Consider the following 25,576-nt stretch of genomic DNA (forward strand, 5'->3'; position numbering starts at 1 on the left):
AAACTTATTTTGCAGAGTCGTTTACTCTACAAATATATTAAAAACTATTGATCATTATGGTGTTGCTATATAAATTATGCTCATTATTCTTATTTCCCATTTAGGATAAGGGTCTGAGCTATGTTTTAATGTGTGTTTTTTTAAGGGGGTATGGAAAACCATCATGTGTACAGTTGATTTTAAAGAACTTTTAAACTGTATACTCTGAATTATCTTTAACATAGGAAGAATAAACATCCAAGATTTTATTGCTGAAGTTTTTTGTTTTTAATCTAAAAAAATTTTGATAAGGTTTTTTAGGTGTCTCTTTAGCACTTTCCTCAGTACTATAAATGCTTGCTGTGGAATGGAGAAAGGCTTTTGTAAATGTGCTTATTTATTTCTCAGAGCTTTAGCTGTGGGAAGATTTCCTAAAGGAATTTTAATATTAAAACATTTTCTATCAAAATTAGTAGTAAGTGAATATTTATTTGTGGCACTGTGTTAGGCACAAATGATTTTTTTAAACAAATAAGACCTGATTTCCCTTCTTAAGGAAAGTATAATCTAGCTTGGAAAGAATCAGTACAGCCCTGTAATACAGTGTGGTGAGTCCTAAAATAGAGGCATGTAGAAAAGTAGTTAATTGAGAATTAATGGAATTTCTAACAGCAGCAACATGGTTAAAAAAAAAATCAGTGAAATAGTGTTGAGAAAGTGCTACCCTTAGGACGGATGATTGGGCAGTATGGTGGGTTATGAGATGTATTGAGAGATTAGAAAGATTAGATGGTGGGGGAATTGCATAGCACAATAATAAAGAGTTGGGATCTTATTTCCAAGGAATTGGAGAGTCATTTATGATTTTAAGGAATATGAGTGACATTTTTAGCTATTGTAGAATTTGGATTGGATGGAAAATAGGCCAAGCAGAGTGACCAAGGAAAAGGCTGTTGGTATTGTGAGTGAGAGAGGAGATGGGGGCCGAGGAGATGCATGCTTAGGTATGAGGTTAGAGGGAAGGACCAGATCCAAGGTGATCATGACTGATAATTATTGTTCTTCCCACAGTCGGCCAGGCACTGTGCTATGCATTTTATATGAGTTATCTCATTTAATTTTATTATTTACAATAATTTTAGGTGCTCTTAATAACTTGGTTTTATAGATAATTTATTGAGGTTTAGTGAGAAGTCAAGTCCCCGAGGTCACAGAGTTAGTGAGTAGCAGATGCAGAGGTGAACCAGCAAGCTGTCAAGAGGAAAAACTGAGTAGGCCCCTGAGGAAGGGCTATTCTGGTTTCTCTGCTGGAGGGACTGGGTAGAGGCCACTATGTGAAATAGACATGAGGAAGGAAGAGCTGGTTTGTTGGAGGGAGGAGTCAGTGTTTGCATTGGAGAATAGAAATTATATACAGAATACAGAGAAATTGCCTGGGCCTGAATCTTGCGTCTGACACTTAGTAGCTGTGTGACCCTGAGCAATTGGCTAACCTCACTGTGCTTCAGTTTCCATCATGTGACAAATAGGGATATAGCTGTACCCTTAAGATTGTTATGAGGATTAAACCAACTGTAGTAGAGTGCTTATGGGAGTGCCTGATGTGTAGTAATCAGTCATTGTTGGTGTTAGCTGTATCATCATCATCATCATCATCTGTATTCTATAAAAATTCAGAGATCCATTTTGAAGATGGGTGAGCTACTCGGTATAAAATGTATAGCACATTCCTTCTAGCAGGGATGTAAGGTGAGGGAAAATGATTTGCCTGAATGGGCCTTCATAATTCCTTTCAGTGCAGCTTTGTTTTAACCACAGAATCTCATAATTTTCATTCTTTTAAGGTGCTCAGGATCAAACAGATTCTTCTGAGATATCTGGTTGGCCAATTTGTTTTAGGGAAAATGAACTGCTTGGTGAAGGACTTGAGCCTGATACATTTTGATGTGACTTCCTCTGAATTTTCTTTAAAATTCTGCCTTGCCACACTGTGCCTGTGTTTCCTTTATTTCCTGGCCAGCTTTGCCAGGAGCCCAGATGGCCTCGCCTCTTTGGGCCATCACAGGTTTCAAGGAGGTAGTGATGGAGAGTGTTAACCAAGACTTCATGGGCTTGGGGAAGAGGAAGGGAAATAGGCAGTGTTGTTTTCACCTCCCTGAAATATGAAAAAAGAAGCATGTACACTTTCCTGGGTCCATTGCTTTCTTAGATTTCCACCCTTTCCCCCCAAACCACTGCCCTTTTCCATTTTACTGAGTTTTCTCTATATGAACAGACTTTACAATTCTATATAAATTGAAAATATTTCATTCAACACATATTTGTACTTTGACTTAGCCTAAATGCATAATATAGCATAAAAGTAGGAAAAGTACAACTGTTTCCCCCATATTTGTTGGTTAAGGATTATTATAGCCCTACATTTTTAATATGGATCATCTAGGCCTAAGCCAGCTTTTACCTCTTCTGTGTTGTAGTTCCTGCTGGAGCTGAAGGTGTTTCAGTGTTGCTGCTTGTTAAAATGCAAATACTTCTTTCTAGGAGCAGCACAATTTTTTTTCAGGTCATTTACTTCTTGATGTAAATAAGAAATGCAGAAATGTATGGAAGCAGATAACATAAAGCTATAGAACACCTTGAGAAGTTTGGGGTACAGAATATATTGCCTGGAGGGATGAAACAGCATAGGACACTGAGGCAGGATCACTGCCTAGACATGGCCCGTAGTGCCAGACCTGTCACTAAAAGGCTCTGACAAGCAGCTTTCTGAAAGACATGGTTTGGCTGTGAGGAGTCTCTCGAAAACTTCAAGCAGTGTTAGGAAGAGCACCGGATAGGAATCTGAAGACCCGGCTGTGAAGTCCTATGACTTTTGGAAAATCACTTTAGCTCCATCTGCCTTAGGGTTCTTACCTATAAAATTTTGAGGGAGGTACTAAGGTCATTTTGCTCTCTGAGTGTTAATGCTAGGATAGATTCTCATTCTCAAATAATTCATAAAATACAAACTCCCTGGCAGTTTTCCTTTACAGGCAGTCAATGTGTTACTCTGCAAAAATTGAAAAAACTTTGTTTTGATTATGGCAGTTACTTCTTATAAATGTTGTGTTCCAAAGGTTCATTTCTAAGGTCACTGTTAGCATGTCAACGATTTGCCCCTACCAGCAATGTTATATGAGGTGTGCATATCCACAGGGCTCTTCACCTCCAGGCTGTTTAAACTGTGACTAATAGACCTAACTGTGAGAGAACCGGGAAGGAGGTTTGGGGAAGTGCTAAGATGGCCTCAGGAGGCTTAACCAGCCTACTGTTTGCCTCACGTACTGCTGGGAGCCCTTTTCCAGATCGTTGAAGCCACCACAAATGGCTTGGAGGTGTGAGAATCCCTTGTTCCCTTGCCTGGAGGCAGACACTGGAGGAGCGTGAAGCAAAATGGGTTGCTAGCAGCTCTGGTTGGAACTCCGAATTCATTTTCCCGTGGGGCCAGGGGTTGTTACTCAGGCTCCAGACTTTTCCTTCGTGATACCACATTAGTACCTAAGGAGCTAGAGACAACAATCCAAACTTCATAAGGATGTGTGACATCCTTACAATCAGAGGTTCTTTAATGCAGAATTTAGAAAATCAAGTCATTATATGTCAAGTAGGAGATGAGCTGTAAACAATGGTTATAATTTCTTTTGAAGTTAATTGAGCCAATGAAAGTTGTACACCCACCCAAATATGGTGAATTATCAGTTATTATGAGGTTGTGATTTGTCTTATGGACGTTTTCAGTTTGTGGAACCATTAGTCTTATTGCTAAAGTGGTTTTTATGAATTCCCTGATTCAGTTATTGAATTTAGAACTTTGTTAAGGTGTCATATCTTTCCCTAAACCACATTTTAAATTCTAAGAAGGCACATTAAAATATATTTTAATTTTCTTTATTCGGTGACTATCAAATTATCTACTACAACATAGGTTGTAAAGGTGCTTGTATTAATTAAAATATATATGGTATGTAAATAATATCCTGATAAACTTTCCATTGTAAGTCTGTAATTGGGAATCATTCTGATATGCTTAACACATCTAGTATGACCAGAAGTTTACAGGGTAAAGCTTAGGTGAACAGATACTCACTTGCTTAAATATTGTATAATTTAATTAAGATGACATGCCTTAACTAGCTTATTCCTTAAAGAGAAGTCTGTTAATCTGAACAAGGTCAGTTTATAGTCTCCTCCCCCATCCCACCCAAGCTTCCTGCATTTCAAACATAACTCTGTGTTGTAATTATAAAGTTTGTTTCCAGGTGTACAGATTTTAATCTGATGAACCTGAGTGAAGGCTCTGGATAACATTTGTGATAGTATTTTGTGTTAAGGAAACTTCTTTGCCTGCGGTCTAATTTTTAATTGACCTGACAGACGAAGAAAGGCTGTGTCTTCTAAACTTGGTTATTTTAGTTCCAGTTAGTTAGCTCCAAAAATAATAACTGTCATGGGAACTAACCATGGGACCTTGGACTTTTGGGCTTCAGTTTTTGTCACCCGCAGAATGTGGGTGGAGAATCTGATGGCTAAAGTTTTTGTCACTGAGAAAATGTGTGATTTGACTTATCTGTTTTCATTCCTTTATTCATGGCATTTATGAAATGGTGTAAATAGTGTAGTAATTTTTTTCTCCTAAGGTTTTCTGATTTTTAGTAATGTGTTGCAGAGACTTTGGGGACAGTCACTAATCGGTCTATAATCAATATGTATTGAACTCTGGAGAGATGGGATTTGGTATAGTTAAGAATCCGTATCAGCCAACCCTTGTTTTCAGGAAGGCTGCTGCAGATTGTGGCAGGCTGGGATCAGTAGATTCATTGAGTACTTACTATTCTGTACGTCATTCTGTTTAATCATCACAGTAATTCTGTGATTTAGAGCCGTCTTCTTTTTGGTACATAATATGTTTCTGAAAAATATGCTTTCCAAAGGTAATTTCTCTAATACTATAGTAATTAAGTTTATCAAGTACACAGAATTATTTTAAAAGGGAATTTACCAGGATTTTTGGCATTTGGTGAAAAGAATAGAAATTGTTGTTAGTTTGATGAGAAAAAAGTATTGCTTTCTAATCAGGCTATAAGAATAAGTTAATTATTATAACCTTTTTTCTTGTCTTTTTCCTTTTACTTCTTTTCTGTAAAAGTCACAAGGCAGGGAAAAGGCAAAATATACAGGTACTCCCTACTTTTATTTTCAGCACTTACTTGGAAACTGCATTATCACAGAGCAGAACAGGAGTGTTTCCAGGCAGTCTGTTCTGAGGGGAGGTTGCGGTGATCGTCTCCTCCTGCAGGTGGCCCTCTCTGTTGTGCTACGTCCAGCTGGTGCTGAGCATTTAAAACGGCATGTTTACTAACATTACATAATCCCGAAGATCCACATGGCAACTCTGGGATAGACATGTTATGGGAGAGGAAGCCAGATTTCACACAGCTCTTTATGGCTGTCCAGTAATTGCTAGATTCCCAATCTGCTGCCTGGGTTTTCACCACTGTGACAATGCTATTTGATTATTCAGAAACTAGCAAAATAGAATAAGTAAGCAGATTAGTAAATATTTATTGAAATATTTATTTGATAAGCAATAAATATTGGTTGAACAAATGAATGAATGAGTGAAAAGGGCACTGTAGTGGACTCTTCCCTTCTCATCACTATGGCCACTGGGCTATTTGGTAGCTCTTGAGGAGGAAACTTGGTGGCTTAGGAGCACTTCTTGTCCTGTTGTCGATCTTCAGGTTTTATTTTCAGTGGTAAATGTAATGTCATTGGTACCGCTGACTAAAACACAGAAGTGACAAGGTATTCAAAAATGCCTAACTGTGAAGAATGACTTGGTGTAGGGGGCAGGTGTAGTACATGTCAAGCAGATAAATTTGTGAAAGTCCACAAGACTGAGGGTGATAGCTTAATTCTGTGATCTTTTGGATAATGGGTTGGAAATTAATCACAGAACTGGAATAGAGCTAAAATGTCAGAGTCACTGTCTGTGGGAAGTCTCACTCAGTGAAAGCAGAGCCACCGTTGACTTGTTTTATTGACCATTTCATTTCTGAAGGCAAAGGAACAATCCAGAGAGCTGATGGTCTAAGCCTAATTTGACTTGCTTGAGGGCTTAATTAGATAGGTAACCATCACAGGAATCCTGAGAAAATTCAACATATTCAACAAATGATCGAAATGCCTTCTCTGTGCCATATGCTGTTCTAGATGCTCTGGGTTCAACGGTAAATGCAACAGACAAAACCCCTGTTGTCAAGGAGCTTTCATGTTAAGAGTTGCCAAGGATCTGTTGTCCTAGAAACTAGCCTCGTGGTTGTTTAACTGCAGTGACCTTGACTTTCATGACACTTCAGACTCCTGCAGGGTCATATGCTGGGTGTTTGCATGATCTGGAGCTGAATGTTTCAAAATCTAAAAATTCTAATATCCTTCCTTCCCACATTTTCTGTTCTTCAGTCTCCTAGTGATTGATTGTATTTCTCCCTGTGTATCAGTATTTGCCTGGCCTTGTCCTCTTTTCCACTCAATCTTTACCCCATTTTTGACCATGTGGCTTATTCTCTCACCTGTACCCTCGATTCCCTTCTGCTCCTTGGCTGCCACCGTTCATCAAAGTCCCACATCTAGATCAGGGATTAATTCTGCATCCTCTGCTCTTAGATCCCTCTGAGGAACCTCAAAGCTGAGAAAATGGTATCCCCAGAGTTCATGACTTTTAGCCTCTGCTCAGCTCTCAATCCACTAGTAGATCCTTCTGTGTACCCTTGGTCACTGCTCTCTGCACCCTTGTCCTCCTGCTCCTCATTTTGCGTTTTGATACAAAACTTACTGTAATTCTCCCGGACCTGACTTGAGCTGCTCTTGAAGTTTGTAGCACCTTCTTTCCCTTCTTTTCTACCCTTTCCTGTCCCACTTTCTCTCAAGGATGACCTGCTTCATGAAGCTGCTCTGATCACCCAAGTTGGGTTCAGTGCCCCAATCAGTACACAACACCCAGTGTATTGGTTGGCCTTTGCCGCCATAAGGTGGTGATCTCCTTGAGGGCAGGGACTAAGATACTTTCACACTTTGTATTCTTAGTGCCTGGCACAGAGTGGGTGTTTAGTGACTGGTAGCTAAGTGAAAAAATAACAGACAGGAAAAGGAATATGGAGCAAAGCCAGAATTTAGAGAATTGGAAAAATAGTTTCTAAGTTTCAAAGAAAATGTAGGCAAGATGCCGTGGAGACAGTGTCTAGAAGGGAGAGTGGTTGTAAGATGACCAGAGACCATCTTTATTGAACAACTGGAAATAATACGTGACGGAAAGGCAGAGGTAGAGTGGCCACATGAGCTCAGACTTTTAAGTAACATGCAGAAGAGGGAAAGAAGGATGCGAAGCAGATGTATGTGTGTCTATACATAACATTTATATATCATGTAACATATATGTGTAACACAAAAGGGGGACACAGTCCAGGGAGAATAATGGGCTAAGGTTTTAAAAGGTTAAGGCTCACCTTTCACACTTTATGTGTAGATGAAAGCAATAAGCAAATTAATAGATTCTTACTAACAAACTGACCCTGTAGTGAGACAGAGAGTAAGTGAAACTTCTCTGCTTCTTTTGTTTCCATCTTCTTTGACATGAAGGATGATCTACACAGACTAATAAGGGTAGAAGTAAGAAAAATAATAGGGGAAAATTTAAACCTAATATTGGGGAGGAGATTGTATCGGCGCCTCTGGCTGCTCTGAGTGAGTTCACATCTCAGGTTCAGATTCTGAGAAAATATGTACATGTCATTGCTGAACTGGTCATCTCTGAGTAATTATGATGATAATATCTTTTTAAACTTTTAGAAGGCTGTCGAGGAATAAAGCTCCAAAGTTATAAAAAAGAATGTAGATTCCAGAGATTTTAGTGAGCTTGACCACGCTCTTTTTAATGTGTTGCGGAATCTTGGTTTGCTAATATTTTGTTGAGGATTTTTGCATCTATGTTCATCGGGGATATTGGCCTATAATTTTCTTTCTTTGTAATGTCTTTGTCTGGTTTTGGAATCAGGGTTATGGTGGCCTCATAAAATGAGCTTGGGAGCCTTCCTTCCTCTTAAATTTTTTGGAATAGTTTGAGAAGGATAGGTGTTAATTCTTCTTTGAGTGTTTGGTAAAATTCACCGGTGAAGCCATCGGGTCCAGGCCCAGTCTTTGCTTTTAACAGGGATGCTCCATGTGCAGATTAGGAGGATGCTGCCACTGTGAGAGACCTAAATCCCCATAAGGCCTTTGACATCATCTGTGCCCCCTCTTATTCTTGGGAACATGATGGAGAAGGGACTATAGTATGGGTAGTTAGTGAACAATAGCACTCAGACTTAGTCACTTACTGGCAGCCTCGTAGGAAGTCTCTATGGGCTGCTGTTTCTGACCCTGTTCCACCTGTCAGTGTAACACCTTCTCCCACTGCTCACTCTCAGCAGATAACCTTGCTTGCAGCTCATTTCACGGAGGAAATAGAAGCATCTCCATCTCGGTTCTCCCACTGCCAGATACACTAGTCGCCCTGCCTCTGCACTCATGTGCTCTGTCACCCGTATTTCATTAGATTAGACGAGCCATCCTGTTCTTTCCACTTGCACATTGGCTCCTCTTCCTTTTTGCTTACTCACTGTTGTGAAATTATCTTCTCTCATTCTAGTTTTTCATCCATCTCTCGTCCTCTGCTGGACAAAGATGCTGTACAAACATGCTATAATATTTCAGCTCACACACTATAATATCTTTTTAAACAGTAAAACCCTCTCCTATCCTGTGTCCCCTTCAAGCTACCACCCATTTTGTTGCCTTTCTTTAGGGCAGAAAGTCTTAAAAGAGCTGTCTAAACTCCTTGCCTCCATTTCTCTGCCACTCTTTGCCCCTCCACTGAGACCACTCTTTGACAAGGTATCAGTAACTTCCATGTTGCAAAGTCCGGTGAGTTCCCAGTCCTTGTCTTACTGAATCTCTCAGCAATATTTGACACAGTCAGTCCCTCTTGCCTTTCAGACTTTCTTCACCTTGTTTCTGGGAGGCACCCTCTCCTGATTTTCCTCCTTTCTCATTTGCTCCTGTGCTGGGCCCCCCTCCTCTCCCTGACTCAGGGACGCTAACCCCAGGGCTCAGCCCAAGAGCCCTCATCTTTGCCCCATTTACACTCATTCTCTAGGTCCCCACTGCTCAGTACTCTCGCCACAAGCCACAGCCCTATCAGTGTGGAAAGTTCTACTAGACAGCACTGCTCTAGGCTCTCACACCCATCTAGTCCCACTAAAATACATCTGCATGCTGGTGACTCCCACATTGATTCACCAGTTCCAGCCTCCCCACGTGAACTCCAATTGGTATACCCAACTGCCTCCTTGATATCCTTTACTTGGTCTCTAAGAGACCTGTCAAACTGACCATAGCTAAAATGGAATGTGTTTTCCCTCTCATCCTGCTCTTTGTCACCTTGCCTATCAGTAAGCAGTGCTAGTCTTCAGACAGGTTTAGAAACCTTGTCATCTTTTTAGGGGCTGGGGGCGCTGAGGGCAGGCAGGAAGGAAACTTCTATTCTTAGGGAGAGACTGTTCCAGACACACTTCTGTTTCCTCTTTCTGCACCTCACTTCAGTCCCTGAAAGCAGGAGTGAGTGGCTTTTCTCACTTGATAGTAATTTTTAACTTTTTTTCTCTTGCACTCAGCATCCAAAGCAGCAGACACACACTTATCTCAGTCCCCTGGAGTGCTCTTTGCCCAGATACCCTCATGGCCCACCTCTTTACTTCCTTCGCATTTTTGCTCAGATACCACCTCTTTCGGCATTCCTCATGCACCCTATCTAGAGTAGCACTCCTAACACTGTCCCCTTACGCTGTTTTACTTTTCCCCATGGCACTTAGTACTGCCTGATGTTACAGTGTTTGCTGTTTGTCTGTCTCTACCCCACGGGACTCTGTGAGGATAGGAATTTTGTTTTTGTTCTATACCCAGTGCCAAAAAATGTAGCTGGCATGTGGTAATATTCAATAAATATTTGTTGAGTTGAATGACATATTGCTGACATTTCTGATGACATCAGACTAGGAGGCATAGCTAATACATTGTCAGTTTTTTGCTTTTTGTTTTGGCCATTCATGTTTTAAACTTTACCAATCACTGTATTAGAGAAAGTGAAACCTGTTATTTTTCTGAGAGGGTCATTGATATGATTATAGGCATCTTGTTATTATGACTTTCATTTATGGTAAATTTTAAGAATAAAAAATTTCTAGTAATGTTAGCAAGTTTTATTTATTATGGTATTACAACAATTGTTGCATTAGAAGTTGAAAATTATAGTAATGATAAATTTAAAATTTGGTGTTATAGCTATAAAGCGCAAAAAGTATTAAGACAGGGTCCCTGGCCTTAAGGAACTCATGACCTAGGGGGTAAGACAACCATCTATAGATAAGTAACTACAGGGTATCCATTTGGTTTGGAAATGTAGTTAGAGGCAAATATATGTAATGCCCTTAAGGACATCTTCAATCTTTTAAAAACTACATTTCCAGACTTTATGGACACCCAATTATTATAGGGTGGTAACAATTAGAATACAGCTGTGTATAAAGAGTGGCAGCCAAGTAAAGGGGCACAGATGATTGTACTGACTGAATTATGATCTTGGATGGAGTGAAACTCCATGGATATCCAAACTGGGCTTTACAAAATACAGAGATAAAGAAACCATTCTAGTTTAAGAGCATTAGAGAAACCCTTCGCTTGGCCTAGAAAAGTCTCTTGATAAGAGAGAAACAGGTGGGTCTTTTGCTGCTAATGGCCATGCTGTGTAAGCTGGAATCATCTTGGTGTTCAAATAGATGGCTCCACCTCGTAGTACAGCTAGAGGGTGCTAGTCGTCAGAGCAGCTAATACTGTACCATCCCTGTGTTCATAATTTGACTGATAATCTCCCCTTCTGTAATTTTAGAGTTAAAAATATATGGATGATTTTGATTTGCTCAGGCGACAGTAGGAACAGGTGTGGAAGGTGTATTGAGGTTCCATCCCAGGATTGTCCCATTTGGTTGAGCAAGTTGATGCACTGGCCGCTGGTGCTTGGCGGTGGAGTGGATGAGTGGGGCTGAAATCTGGCCTGTGCTTTGATAGCTGTGTGCCTGATGTGGGGCTGCACCAGCCTGGGGAGAGATGTTTTTCTTAATTCACATGGAGTCCTGTGTAATTTAACAGCAGCTCTGTCCCATTTCCTGCCTCCAATATCCTCAAGTTTCTAGATTAATGTGGGTTATAAGAACTGTTTGCCGCCCCGGCCAGTTGGTTGTAGCATCGTCCATATGCAAAAAAGGTGGTGGGTTCAATCCCCAGCAGGGGCGAGTAAGGGAAGGAACCAATCGATGTTTCCCCTCCCCCACTTCTTTCCCTCCATCTCTCTAAAATTGGTAAACATATCCTCAGGCCCTTGCCCATGTGGCTTAGTGGTTGGAGCATCATCTCCTGCACCATGAGTCATGAGTTTGATTCCCGGTCAGGACACATACCCTGGTTATGGGTTCAATCCCTGGTCAGAGCAGTACTGGAGCTAACCAGTAGCTGTTCCTTTCTCACATGGGTGGTTCTCTTCCCCCCCTTCTCCCTTCGTCTCTCTCTAGAATCAATGGAAAAAGCATACCCTCAGGTGAAGATTGAAAAAAAAGAAAGAAAAAAGAACTGTTTGCCTAGATGAAAGGAATTCAAGATAGTTCTGTAGATTTGAGCATTTTGAAGCAGTTGAAGATCATTCTGATTTTAAAATTCATGGTTCAAAATAAACCTTCATGTTTGTCATATAACTGTAATAACGAAATCTTTTTCATGCCTCTGCCTGGTAAAACTATGGAGAAGAGGAAAACAGGTAACTAAAGAGAAACATCTTGTTGCTGTCCCAGAAGTGGGAATGTATCATTTAGTATTTTACAAATAGCTTTCATTGTACAGTACACAAAAGATGAATTCATTTAAAAAATTCAACAGAGACATGCTTTTTGGTGCTGGTTTATTCATTGGCTTTAGCATATTCTGAGTTCTTATATATCTTCAGTACCTTTCACTCTTACATAAGAGTAACTTACTTGGCTGTCCATGGTATGTAGATGATATTCCACTGCCTCCTGTATTCCAGTGTTAAGAAGACTGATACTGATCTGATCTCCTTCCTTTGTAAGTTAACTGGTGATTTACCTGGAGGTTGTAAGTTAGGCATTGGAAGAGAAGCATTGGGGAGCTACAATCAAGTACCTTGTTCAGATCAAATACATTTTCTAAGACTCCCTCTTTTGAGACTCCCTTCTTGAAGCTCTAGGTGTTTTTAGTATGCTCTTGAGATTCCAAAAATTTATTGCTGTTTCATACATCAGATATGAAGACTGGCCACTGATTTTTATGCCAGACTTTGTTGAAGTTTTTTGTTTCACTATTGCCATTGATATGTCTTTTTTTTTTGTAGGTGAAGCTTTATTCTAAGAATATTTGTTTCATACAGTTCATGTGTTCAAATTATACTCTAAATGTTACAGAAGTGTTGAAAGATTGGTAAGTATTTAATGTAGTAGATACTAGCAGTCAAAACACGGTTCAGTCTATGGTTTTGAAACTACATAGTTATTTGACATTAGTTAATGTCAATTAAACTGCAATATAAAAACAAACATTTCTTTAGTAGAGATGGATATGTAAATTGTTATTTATTCATACGATGACATTCTGCACACTGGTTTAAAGTAATGAACATAATGTTGAGAGAGAAAAGCAAAGTTATAAGAGGATACATATAGCATACCATTTATATAAATTTTTAAAAAAATATATATCTTTATTGATTTCAGAGAGAGGAAAGGAGAGGGAGAGAGAGAGGTAGAAACATCAATGATGAGAGGGTCATTGATTGAGCCCGCAACTGGGCATGTGCCCTGACTGGGAATCGAACCCCAATCGCCTGGATCCTAGGTTGACGCTCAACCGCTGAGCCACACCTGGCCGGGCTATATAAATTTTTAAAATAATTAAAACTGATGAATATTTTTATGACTATAAACATCAAAAATTATAAACATATGTATGAAAATGATAAACACCAACTAGGGAGGGGAAGAGGTATGGATGGGATGTAGTTTTCCTATACCGTAAGGGTTGATTTCTTTATACATACACACCTGCACGCACACACACATGCACATGCATGCACATGAATTCACTCTGGATATAGTGTAGTGTTAATACTTCTTGGATCTGAATATTGGCTGTAACCTCATATGTTCTTTGTACTTTTCTGGGTGTTTTAAATATTTTTTAAAAACTTTAAAAAATACTGTGCAATCATCTTTTAAGTTGGAATTCAGATAATTGAAGGGAATTCTGTTAAATGCAACATTCCTATTAGATAAATAGGAAAGAATGAAGATTTTTAAATGTGCAAAACTAAAGTGCTCCCTGTCACCCTTACAAGCACTGTTCTGTTAAGTAATAACTAATGCAGTTAGACAGAGGAGAGTACAATGTGTGAATATTGGACAGGAGAATTCAGAATTTTTGTTATTTGTAGATGATAGGGTTTTACATCTGGAAATTCCAAGAAATCAATAAGAGAGTTTATTAAGAAGTTTAGATGTATGATTACTGTATCAAAATAAATCTACTTCCTGTGTGCCTCCTAAATACCAGTTATCTATCCTAGTTAGACTATTTAATGGAGAACAAAAATCCCATTCAGAATAATGATGAAAACTGTAAAACACCCAGGAATAAACCTAACAAGAAATGTGTAAAATCTGTTACATGAAGTAAAAGCAATTTCTACTTCAAGGAAATAATAGGATAAATATGTAAGTAGTGTAAGGATGTTCATTGCAGCTTTGTTTACAATAAAAAACTAGAAATAACCTAACTATTCACAGTGAGAGATTGGTTGCCTAGTCCTAGTGCATCTGTATAATGAAATATATGTAATGTGTGCAAGCAGCTGTTAAAAGGGAAGAGAACTCATGTGGAAAGATTTCTAAAATATCTACCTGAATTAAAGCAGATAATAGATCATTTATATATAACACCCTTGTTTGTGTAACAGTATATTTTTTATGTATATTATAAAATCAGGAATACCATACATTCTCCATATTTTATAATACTTTTTACTGACATGGCATCTTTTGCTTTTAGGAAGTAGGATTGAAAATATTTCCTTATTAAAGTGTCATTCATGTTAATTTCCATTATCTTAATTCCTAGAAGATAGGCCCTAATTATTACCACAATTTGTAATTTTCACGTTTAATATTTCTGAAGTTTCGGTGTACCTTGCAATCAGTGGTCTCTTATAAGCACTGTCAGGCTGTACTCGTGAAAGGTTGTTCTTGCCACTCATGAGTAAGCTTGGTCATAGCTGCTCACATCAGCTCTTTACTCGAGTTACGTGCATTGTCAGCACTACCTGAGTTTTACATATTTTCTGGTTGTTCTCTGAAATGTTCTGCTAATCGCATCTGATACCAAGAAAGCACTAGCCCAGCCGGGTGTGGCTCAGTGGTTGAGCATCGACCTAGGATCCAGGAGATCTGGGTTCGATTCCCGGTCAAGGCACATGCCCGGGTTGCCGGCTAGGCAGCCGATCAATGACTCTCTCATCATTGATGTTTCTATCTGTCTCTCTCTCCCTCCTTTTCCCTCTCTGAAATCAATAAAGATATGTTTAAAAAAAAAGAAAAGAAAGAAAGCACTAGCCTCACAACTTATAGAATGATGTCAGCATCTTTGGAAGAAATTTCAAGAACAACATAGTAGTGCTCTTAGGAAGCGGAGCATGGGAAGGTCTTGATGGCCCAGAAGGTGGCATTGCTGGGAAATTCTAAGCGATTAGCAATTACCGTGCTATTGTTTAATTGGCAGTGGGTTTTTTTAGTTGTACACTAAATAATTATGTATCTTAAAATCAGTGACAGATTAAGTGAAATAAGTTAATAAAGTTGGATTAAGCTATTTCACTTCATGAAAACTTATAAAGAACCAATATTATGTAAAATAGAGATTGCTTTTTCTAAACTCCAATAATATTAAAAATTATATTTGATAGAGAAGGGATTGTTATTGTGATAATGCCCAGAATCCTGATGGGAATCCAGGAATTAAGCCATCAGGACCTAGAGTGAATAGAAACAAAGGAGTAGTAGGAATTATTTTTGGTTTCCCCCTTTCCTGTTTACCTACTCTGCATTCAGTTGGTTCATTTTTACCCGGTTGGCTTTTCTCAGTCTCAGCTACCTCAGCATGACCACCACAGGCCCATCTCTATGTGACTTTTCAGCCATTCAGATTCCTATGAGAGAGAAAGAAAATGTGGTTGGCCCAGTGCTGCTTTTTTTTTTTTTTTTAAGGTATCTTTATTAATTTCAGGGAGAGGAAGTGAGAGGGAGAGAGAGAGAGATAGAAACATCAATGATGAGAGAGTCGTTATTGATTGGCTGTCTCCTGCATGCCCCCAACTAGGGATCAAGCCCACAACCGGGCATGTGCCCTCAGCAGGAATTGAACCTCAATCTCTTGGATACCAGGTCAATGTTCAACCGCTGAGCCACGCCTGGCTGGGCCCAATGCCTCTTTGCAACCAGCACCATACAGGTCACATCTTGTGGCCAGCGTGGTGGTTGGCACTCCTGCTCAGGTGTGCTTCAGTCAGTTAGGCCCAGAGGCAGGCTGTGCTTCTTGACAGTTGGCACAGTCTCATGTCCTTCTCACCAGGTCCCACAGAGAGGGCTTCCCCCAAAGTAGGTGAAGAAAAGACTCCTTTTTTAAAAATAATCATAATAATAATTAGTTAATTAATTAAAAAAAAATTTTGTTCAAAATACTACAGATGTCCCTTTTCTCCCCAATGACCCATGTGCTGGTGAGGATGTGGAGAAAGGGGACCCTAGTGCACTGCTGGTGGGAATGCAGACTGGTGCAGCCACTGTGGAAAACAGTATGAAGTTTCCTCAGAAAATTAAAAATGGAGCAGCCTTTTGACCCAGTGATCCCACTTCTAGGAATATATCCTAAGAATCCTGAAACACTAATCAGAAAGAATATATGCACCCCTATATTCATAGCAGCGCAATTTACAATAGCTAAGATCTGGAAACAGCCCAAGAAAAGACTCCTTGATATCCATCTCCCAGGTTTAAAAGTCTTTAAATGTTTTTAAATGCTGAATGTCTCAAAATTACCTGTAACCCTAAGATGAAATTATTTTAAATTCTTTGGGGATTTTATTTTTCATCATTTTTCCTTTGTGAATATTTATACATTTTTTCCTTTATGTTTGTGTTTTCCCATCTTTATCTGCTTTACCTTACGGTTCTTCTTATTCTTGAAATATCAACATTCCCTTTATTTGATTCAAATGTGTGGTAAGAAATAAAGTGGCATTACTTTGGCTGCTAGAATTCTTCAGCTTCTATTCACCGGTGGGTAAATCCTTTCCTCTAATTAACTGAACTCTGGTGTATGGGGAGGGTGGGTAAGTGATTGTCAGTTCCATCGAGTGAAAAAAGTTTATATTTTTAAAAGATTCGTTTATCTTTTGAAACATGTAAAGCAAGAATATTTTATAAGTAATGGGATTATTTTTGTTCCATGGTGAGTCTGTTGAAGACAGAAGGTCAGAATTGACCTTCCTAGCCACCACTCACTAGTTAGTGTCCCCTGTTCAGGTGCTTTCGCTTGCCCACGCTTGGTTCTGCTTGGGCATTTCACCCAGGACTCATTTCTGCCAGGCGTGAATATTTAAGGAGCACCTGACTAGGTCAGAGCCTTGTCTGAAAATTTTATAGGGTTAAGTACCAGTGCCCAATAATTTAAAGTCAGTCTTTAGATGAAAACAAACAATAAACCTCATAGTTTTAAATTAAGATTTTTGTTTTTCTAATTTCTTTTGTAATATTTATTTTATAGCTCGGTCATGAGCACTGACAGTAACTCTTTGGCACGTGAATTTCTGACCGATGTCAACCGGCTTTGCAATGCAGTGGTCCAGAGGGTGGAGGCCACGGAGGAGGAGGAGGAGGAGGAGGAGACACACATGGCGGCCCTTGGGCAGTACCTTGTCCATGGCCGAGGATTCCTGTTACTTACGGAGCTAAATTCTATCATCGATCAGGTAACATTTTCATATCAAATAATTGTTTTCTTCAGTATATTGTTAATTTTAGGTACGTAGTTTCTTGGTTGCATAGTTTCTGAGAGTCTGAGATAAAGTCCTTTCTCTCACATCACTCCACAAAGAAAAGTAGCCCCTTTTTAGAACATATGTTTATTTGGATACTTTTCAAAATGTCTGAAATATCTTAGAATTATAAATGGCCTTTCTTCTAAGATGGTTTCATATATACTATGCTTTTATCCTAATAACAGTGCAGGATAACTATGATTATTAATAAAGATACAAGATTACAATTCAGAAACATATGAATTTGCACTTTTAATAAACATCAGGTATGTTTTTGAAACGTTTAAATTATATTTAGGGAGCTTTTTTTTTTTTTAAAATATATCTTTATTATAATTTCAGAGAGAGGAAGGGAGAGGGAGAGAGAGATAGAAACATCAGTGATGAGAGATCGGCTGTAGCTCGCAACCCGGGCATGTGCCCTGACCGGGAATCAAACCCCAATCTCCTGGATCCTAGGTTGGTGCTCAACCACTGAGCCACGCCCGGCTGGGCTAGGGAGCTTGTTAAATGTGGGGTGAAAGTAGAGAACCCTTTGTGGGAACTAATAATTACCGAGTCTTCCAGCTTGTGTACATCTACTTTAGTACATTACTGTGTTTGCTTAAAGTATTGTATGACCATGTGGTATTGTGCTGATTCCTTATTGTAGAATTAATATTTTAAAGCGAGTTGGAGCTATAGAGGTGTTTTCATCCAGCCTCCTTTTATACACGAAAAACTGAGACCAGAAACATCAAGTAACTCAGACAGGGTTAACTTGAGGCCCAAATGTGATTTATATCTTTATTAAGTTTTAATAGAAAACAAATATTTCTTTTATGAAAGAAAAACTCCACCGTCTGCTTCCAGGGAACTAATTAATGTAGTCAGAGAATATTTCAGTTAACATGAATCATAAAGATAATGAGGTCTCTATAGCACCAGAATGATGGACATTTCTAAACACTTTCATTGTTATTGGCGTTAGATGTGCACTTATCCATTGTTAAATTTCTTTGATATGACAGCATATTTCTAATAAATACATACGTTGGGTAAATATAGAGACTAAACTTAAACAACGCCTCTGTTTTCATTGTAAGCTCAGAAACCTAACAATAGGGAAGTGTTTGTTCACTGTCATGCCCACCTATCATGAAATATTCCAGAATATTTGCAGGTTTATGTAATTCTTTTTCATGAATGTGATTTATTAAATGTGCAACTAAGTGTAATTAAGGTTTTATATATTTGTATGACTTTTCTATAAATAAGTTAAAAATCAGAAAAATTGTTAGACCATGTATAGTGGTTTTTCCTTTTGAAACTTTGATAATTTCATATTTATCTCATACTCTGTTCATCTTACCCCACATTAGAACAATTCAGTGCTTTCTCTTTTTAAAAGATGCTATATAAATAACATCATAAATATAAACTGCCCAGGAACAAATGTCGAGAGAAACTAAAAAAGACCCAAATAAGTTCAGAACTATGTAATTTTCATGTGTTGGAAAAATCAGTATTAAAAAGATACTGTTTTCTCCAAATTGATCTATAGATTCCAAGGCAATCCCAATCAAAATCTCAATGGCTTTTTCTTTCTTTTTTAAAAAAAAATATATCTTTATTGATTACAGAGAGGGGAAAGGAGAGGGAGAGAGAGACAGACAGAAACATCGATGATGACAGAGTCATTGGGGATTGAGCCCACAGCCCGAGCATGTGCCCTGACCGGGAATTGAACCTCGATCTCCTGGATCCTAGGTCAATGCTCAACCACTGAGCCACGCCTGGCTGGGCTCAATGACTTTTTCTTATTTCATATGTACAAAATTCGGTGTTTTTTAGTGTAGTCACAATTTAAGAATATTTTCATCACCTCAGATAGCACCCCTGTGCCTTTCAGCTGTCACTGTCCTATTCCTCCCACCCCCTCAGTCCTAAGCAAACAATCTATTTCTTTTGTTGTTGTTGATATATTTATTTGGCCATCTACAGATTCATTCAACAAACATTTTCTTCTTTTTTTCCCCTCTTTTAGAATATAACACAGTATTCATTTATTTATTTATTTTCTTTATTGTTGAAAGTATTACAGATTTCCTCCCCAGCCCTTGACCCCTTCTTCCCCGAACCCATCCCCTACCCTCCCCCCTGCCCCAGGCCTTCACCATGCTATTGTCTGTTCTGTGTCCATGTGTTATTCATATGTCATATATGCATATAAGTTCTTTGGTTAATCTCCTCCCTACCCCCACCCCTGCCTTCCCTCTGAGATTCGTCAGTCTCATACTTCTATGTCTCTGGAACACTAATGTACTTTTTATCTCTGTGAATTTTCTGCTTTCTCTTTTAAGTCATGAAGTAACTTTTAATATATTATTAAATGACTGCAGTCATTCAAGTCATAATTGAATGGTATGTTTTCTTATGGTGATATTTGTAATCCCCTCTTTTCCCTATCACCTTTTGGAATATCTGTAGCAATGATAGTAGGAACAGTAGAAGCAGAGTGAAATTAATAGCCTTTTGAAAGTAGGGCTTATCAATATTTAATTATTTAAACTAGGGAATGGAGAATGACCATTTGGATCCTTAAGGGGAATTTAATTGCACAAGATGTAATCATTTAAGGTGGAATCAGAATGCTAGATTCCAGGCTGCACATTTCAGGAGGAACTTGAGCTTTGTGTTAGCTTCTCACTAGGGGAACACTTGTTGGGTACTCTGGGAAAGAGACGATTGAAGCCCTTGCCCTTCTACTGCAGTCCTTTGACTTTATCAGTTGCTATTTAAATAGACTTTATTGACATCTAATTTACATGTAGTAAATGCACAGATGTTACGTGTATATTGGGGTGAGTTTCAACAAATATATTCACCTGTGTAGCCACCACCCACAACAATGTGTAGGACATTTCCACTCTTTAGAAAGTTTGCCAGGCTCCTTTTCAGTCAGACCCTCCGGGCCCCCCTGCAAGATCCCACTGTTCTGATTTCTAGCATCTGAGTGTAGGTTTGCTTGTTCTGGAACTTCATGTAAAGCATGTGCTCTCCTGTCATGGAGATTCTCCCATTTGTGAGAGTCAGCCGCTCACTGCTTTCTGTTTCTGATTGGCGTCTTCTTGTCTGGAAGCACCACAGTTTGTTTACATTCCCCTGCTGTTTAACCATTTGGGTCAGATCCACTTGGCTATTATAACTAAAGCTGCTGTGAATATGTTGTCATTTCTCCTGGGTAAATATCTAGGCCTACAGTTGCTGTGAGAAACTGCCAAACTGTTTTCAAAGTGGTTATGCCACTTCATTCTCACCAGCAGTGTGTGAGAACCCTAAGCTCTTTAATGTCCTCTCTACATCCCCTCCAACCTGCTAATATCTGCGTCCCCTCCAACGTTCGATACTGCCAGTGGTAGCATTCTAAGTGAATAGAAAGTAGCGCTCATTGTGGTTTTAATTTGTATCTCTGACAACTAATGATAGTGAGCACTTTTTCATGTGCTTACTGGCCATTTGCATACTTCTTTTGTAAATATCTGTTCAAGTTTTGTGCCCATTTTTTTCATTTTATTTTTATTTTTATTTTTTTATGGTCCTCACCAGAGAATATTTTTTCCTATTGTTTTTCAGACAGAGTGGAAGGCAGCGGGGGAGAGAGAAAAAAAACATCAATATAAGAGAAACCCATTGATTGGTTGCTTCCCACACATGCCGCAACCAGGGCAGGGGATAGAGCCTGCAACTGAGGTATGTTCCCTTGGCCAGAATCGAACCTGGGACCCTTCAGTCCTCGGACCGATGCCCTAACCACTGAGCCAAATAGGTTAGGGTCCTTTTTTTTTCATTTTTTAAACAAATAGTGCCCTAGCGGGTTTGGCTCAGTGGTTAGAGTATCAGCCCACGGATTGAAGGGTCTTGGGTTCGATTCCACCAAGGGCAGGCTCAATCCCCGGCCCTGGTCAGGGCACTTGCAGGACGCAACCAATCTGTGTGTCTCTCTCACATCATTGTGTGGGGTTTTTTTCTTTCTCTCCCTTCCTGAAAAGCAATAGAAAAAATATCCTCAGGTGAGGATTAAAAAATAATAATAATAAAAAATAAATAAATAAATAAATAAATAAATAAATAAATAAATAAATAAACGAGTAGTTTCTCAGAGAAGGTGAGTATATGAAATCAATACTGATCATTGTACTACACAAGAATATTAATTATGCCATGGGGAGTTACACGGCTATGTTTACATTAATCCAAAACATTAAATATAAACTTGCTATGCTTATGTTATGCATGGCTTTTCTTCTTTCCTTCTCTCTCTCTCTCTTTTTCTTTCTCTCCTTTCTTAAGTTTGGGTTGTGCCCATTTTTAAAGTCAGGTTATGTGTTTATTCAGTTGTGTTAGTTGTTAGTTCTTTATGCATTCTGGGTAAAAGTCTGTGTCGGATTGCGAATATGTTCTTTGTGGCTTGCCTTTTCATTTCTTAACAATGTCTTTAGAAGAGCACATTTTTGAGGGGGGGAATAGTGCTTTTTATATCCTGTCTAAGAAATCTCTGTCTTACAAGATATTCTCCATGGTTTTTTTTCTAGGAGATTTTTAGTTATTGCTTTTGCCTTTAGGTCTCTGATCCATTTTGAATTAATATTGGTATATGGTGTGAGGTAGGAGCTATGGTTCCTTTCTGCCCCTCCCTATACACTAACCGGTTCTTTCACCAACATTTCTCCTTAGAAATGCTTTTTTCCCCCCCAGCGAATAACCTTGGCACCTTTGTTGGAAATCAGTTGACCATCTATTTATGAGTTTATGTATTCGTCATGTATTCTTTGACTAACCCCATACTGTCTCGATTACTGTGGCTTTTATAGTAAGTCCAGAAATTAGGTGCTGTAAGTTTTCCAACTTGGTCTTCGTTTTTAAGAATGTTTGACTATTCCAGTTCCTTCGCATTTCCATATAAATTTTATTTTTAATGTTTAAAAAATTTTGTTGATTGATTTTGGAGAGAGAGAAACATCAGTTTGTTTTCCACTGATTTGTGCAATTATTTGTTGATTCTTCTGTGTGCCATGACTGGGGATTGAACCCGTAACCTTGGTGTGTTGGGACAACGCTCTAAGCCACTAAGCCAACCGGCCAGGGCTTCCATATAAATTTTAGAATCAGTTTATTACTCCCCAAAAACATTCAGTAGGATTTCAGTTGTGGTGGCATTGAATCTAGATACCAATTTGGAGAGAATTGGCAACTTAACAATGTTGACTTTCTCAGTCCATGAGCATCGTTCAAATCTCTGTTCATTTGAGTGTTGTCTCATTTCTCTGCAATATTTTGTGGTTTTCAGTGTAGAGGTCTTGCATATTTTTGGTTAAATTTATTCTAAATATTTATTAATTTTTTGGTGTTATTGTAAATGGCAGTTAAATTCATTTCCCTGTTGACTCTTGCTCTTAGAAATACATTTGATTTTTGTATGTTGACCTGTGCTAAATTCATTTATTTCTATTTATCTTGAAAATTTTTTGTATATTCCTTAGTAATTTCTGTATACACAATCATGTCATCTGTGAATAATAATTTTACTTCTTTTCCAATTTATATACCTTTTCTTTTTTTTCTTTTTATTTTCGCTTTTTGCACTGGCTTCTAGTACAAAGGCAGATGAAAGTAATGAGAGTGGAATCTTCCTTGTGTCTCACCTCGGGGGGAAAGCATTCAGTATTTCACTGCTAAATGTGACGTCAGTACAGGGTTTTCTTATATGCCTTGTATCAGAATGAGGAAGTTCTATTCCCAGTTTGTTGAGACTTTGCATTCTGCATGTATGCTGGATTTTATCAAATGCCTTTTCTGCATCTGCTGAGACGATTATATTCTTTTCCCTTTTTATTCTATTAATGTGGGTGAATTACATTGATGCTTTCTAAATGTTGAACCCCATTTGGTCATGATTTATTATACACAGACATACTAATCTGTTTATTCTTAGGAAAAAATACTCTGCTTAAATAATAAAAACCATATTCTTTTTAATGGTTAAAGATGTCCAAGTTGAAGTTTATACTCAGACCTGTACGAGTTTTTTGAAAGAAACTTTGCCCAGCCTAAAAAGAAACAGTTATCCTTGATTTTAATCTTGGCACCAGTATCAAATAGATAGATGACTTTAGTTAATATTTAATTGCTCCAGATCTCAGTATCCTCATCAGTAACATAAGTACATAGAATTGGATGACTTAAAAGATCTCTTTTAACATAAAAATTATGTTTCCATGTAATATTTGATTATAATAGTTTCTGATTTCTTCCATACCCTGATTATGAATATATATAGCTTAATTCTGATATGAGTAGAAAATTGCAATGATTTGTTACCAACAAAATATACTAAAACTGAACTAATACATGCACACCATGTGTTATAAATAGTACTTTTAAAAGTTTATTTGTATATGATTTGCATACTTCACACTATTCATTTTGAACTGTCTCTGCCCCTTTTAGTCCAAGCTGTTAGTATTATTTAATAATACAACTTTATTTATTTATTTATTTAAAATATATCTTTATTGATTTCAGAGAGAGGAAGGAAGAGGGAGAGAGAGAGGCAGAAACATCAATGATGAGAGAGTCATTGATCGGCCACCTCCTGCACGCCCCCGACTGGGGATCGAACCCACAACCCGGGCACGTGCCCTGACCGGGAATCGAACCCCGATTGCCTGGATCCTAGGTCGACGCTCAACCACTGAGCCACTCCCGGCCAGGCTACAACTTTATTTTAAAATGTGGGTTTGCTCTTATGTTAATGGAGTTCACTCCATGCCCCAAGCCACATCTATAATTGTGTGTGTTTTTAATCCTCACCGGAGGATATGTTTATTGATTTTTGAGAGAGAAAGGGAGAGAGAAACATCAATTGATAGCCTCCCATACATGCCATGACTGGGGATCAAACCTGAAACCTAGGTATGTGCCCTGAATGGTAATTGAACCCACAGCCTTTTTGGTGTGCAGGATGATGCTCCAACCAGCCAAGCCACCTGGCCAGGGCTGTAATTGTTTTTGAGACAGACCTCTCTCTACTTTGGGTTTGTAAAACTGTGTCGACAAACAACGCCCTCAAGATTCTTAGTAGTACTTTTGCCTAGCTGACAAATCTTTATGGAGTCTTAACAAAGAGTATTATAGCCAGTTAATAATAAACATTTTTTTTGCTGGGAGTGGAGGAGGCATCCTGTGGCCTGTAGGCCAAATATTGCTGCCAGTGATGTTTTTGGACAGCCCACAGGCTAAGAATAGTTTTTGTATTTTTAAAGGGCTATTAAAAGAAACAGAAGAATATGTGACAGAGAACATATATGACTCACAAAGCCTAAAATATTTACTATCTGGGCCTTTACAAACAAAATTTGCAACCCATGGTCTAATTCAAGAAACACTATTACATAAAGTTTGACATCAGCGGAAAAAACAGTACATATAACTATTCTGAGACCTCAAAAACATTCAACAAAATTCATCTATTTTTAACAAAAGCTCTAAAAATAAATTAATAATAGTCTTTCATATACAAAGAATAGCAAAACCAATAATATGTTTTAAATTATTTTTTATTTTTCAATTACAGTTGACATTCAATATTATATTAGTGTCAGGTGTACAGCATAGTGATTTATCTGATACATATCTTAGTCATTCACCCAATAAGTCTAGTACCCACTTGGCACCATACATAGTTATTACATTAGTATTACTATATTCTCAATGCTGTAAAAACTGGTAATATTTTTAATAAGCTTTACAATAGAACCAGTATAAGAATAACTATTACTGTTTGATAGCATGTTTTAAAAACATGCAGTAATAAAGTGGACATGAAAGCAGGGACAGCCAAATGTGAGGATGGTAGAAAAACAAAAATACTATTTTTAAAGTGATGTGTATAGAAAAATCCAGAAGATCATCCAGAAAACAATTCAGCAAAGTTATGGATATAAGACAAACATATTATTTTCCTTAGCCATACCTCTACAGCTAGAAAATAAAAAAGATACTATTTATAGTACTAATGAAGACATGTTCATATATGTATGTATAGACACATATACTAGAAATAATTATAAAATTCTAATAAAAGAAATAAAGGACTTAAATAATATACTTATTTCTGCTTATGCCTGGAACATTAAATTAAAATGTCAAAATGCTGATTTAAATACCACTAATACCAATTAAGATAACTTAAGCAGTTTTCCATCACATTCTGTATACAGTCCGAGTTGCTTGGCATGTCATCCTGAGGTCCTTGAACCCCATTGCTCTGGT

At 38.2% G+C, this 25,576-nt stretch overlaps 1 protein-coding gene across 1 annotated transcript in view; it reads left to right on the forward strand.

Annotated features, from left to right (window-relative positions):
* Window positions 1-12,503: 12,503 nt before the first annotated feature.
* The window catches only part of LYST (lysosomal trafficking regulator), a 142,307-nt gene continuing 129,234 nt past the window's right edge, over window positions 12,504-25,576 (forward strand). The window contains exons 1-2 of the mRNA XM_087828900.1: window positions 12,504-12,597; window positions 16,990-17,194. Of these exons, the coding sequence (XP_087685026.1) occupies window positions 12,551-12,597; window positions 16,990-17,194 (252 nt within the window). The 5' untranslated portion in view covers window positions 12,504-12,550. The remainder of the gene's footprint in view (window positions 12,598-16,989; window positions 17,195-25,576) is intronic.

This window comes from Miniopterus natalensis, chromosome 21 (assembly GCF_054644295.1).
Source record: "Miniopterus natalensis isolate mMinNat1 chromosome 21, mMinNat1.hap1, whole genome shotgun sequence".
Taxonomy (NCBI): Eukaryota; Metazoa; Chordata; class Mammalia; order Chiroptera; family Miniopteridae; genus Miniopterus; species Miniopterus natalensis.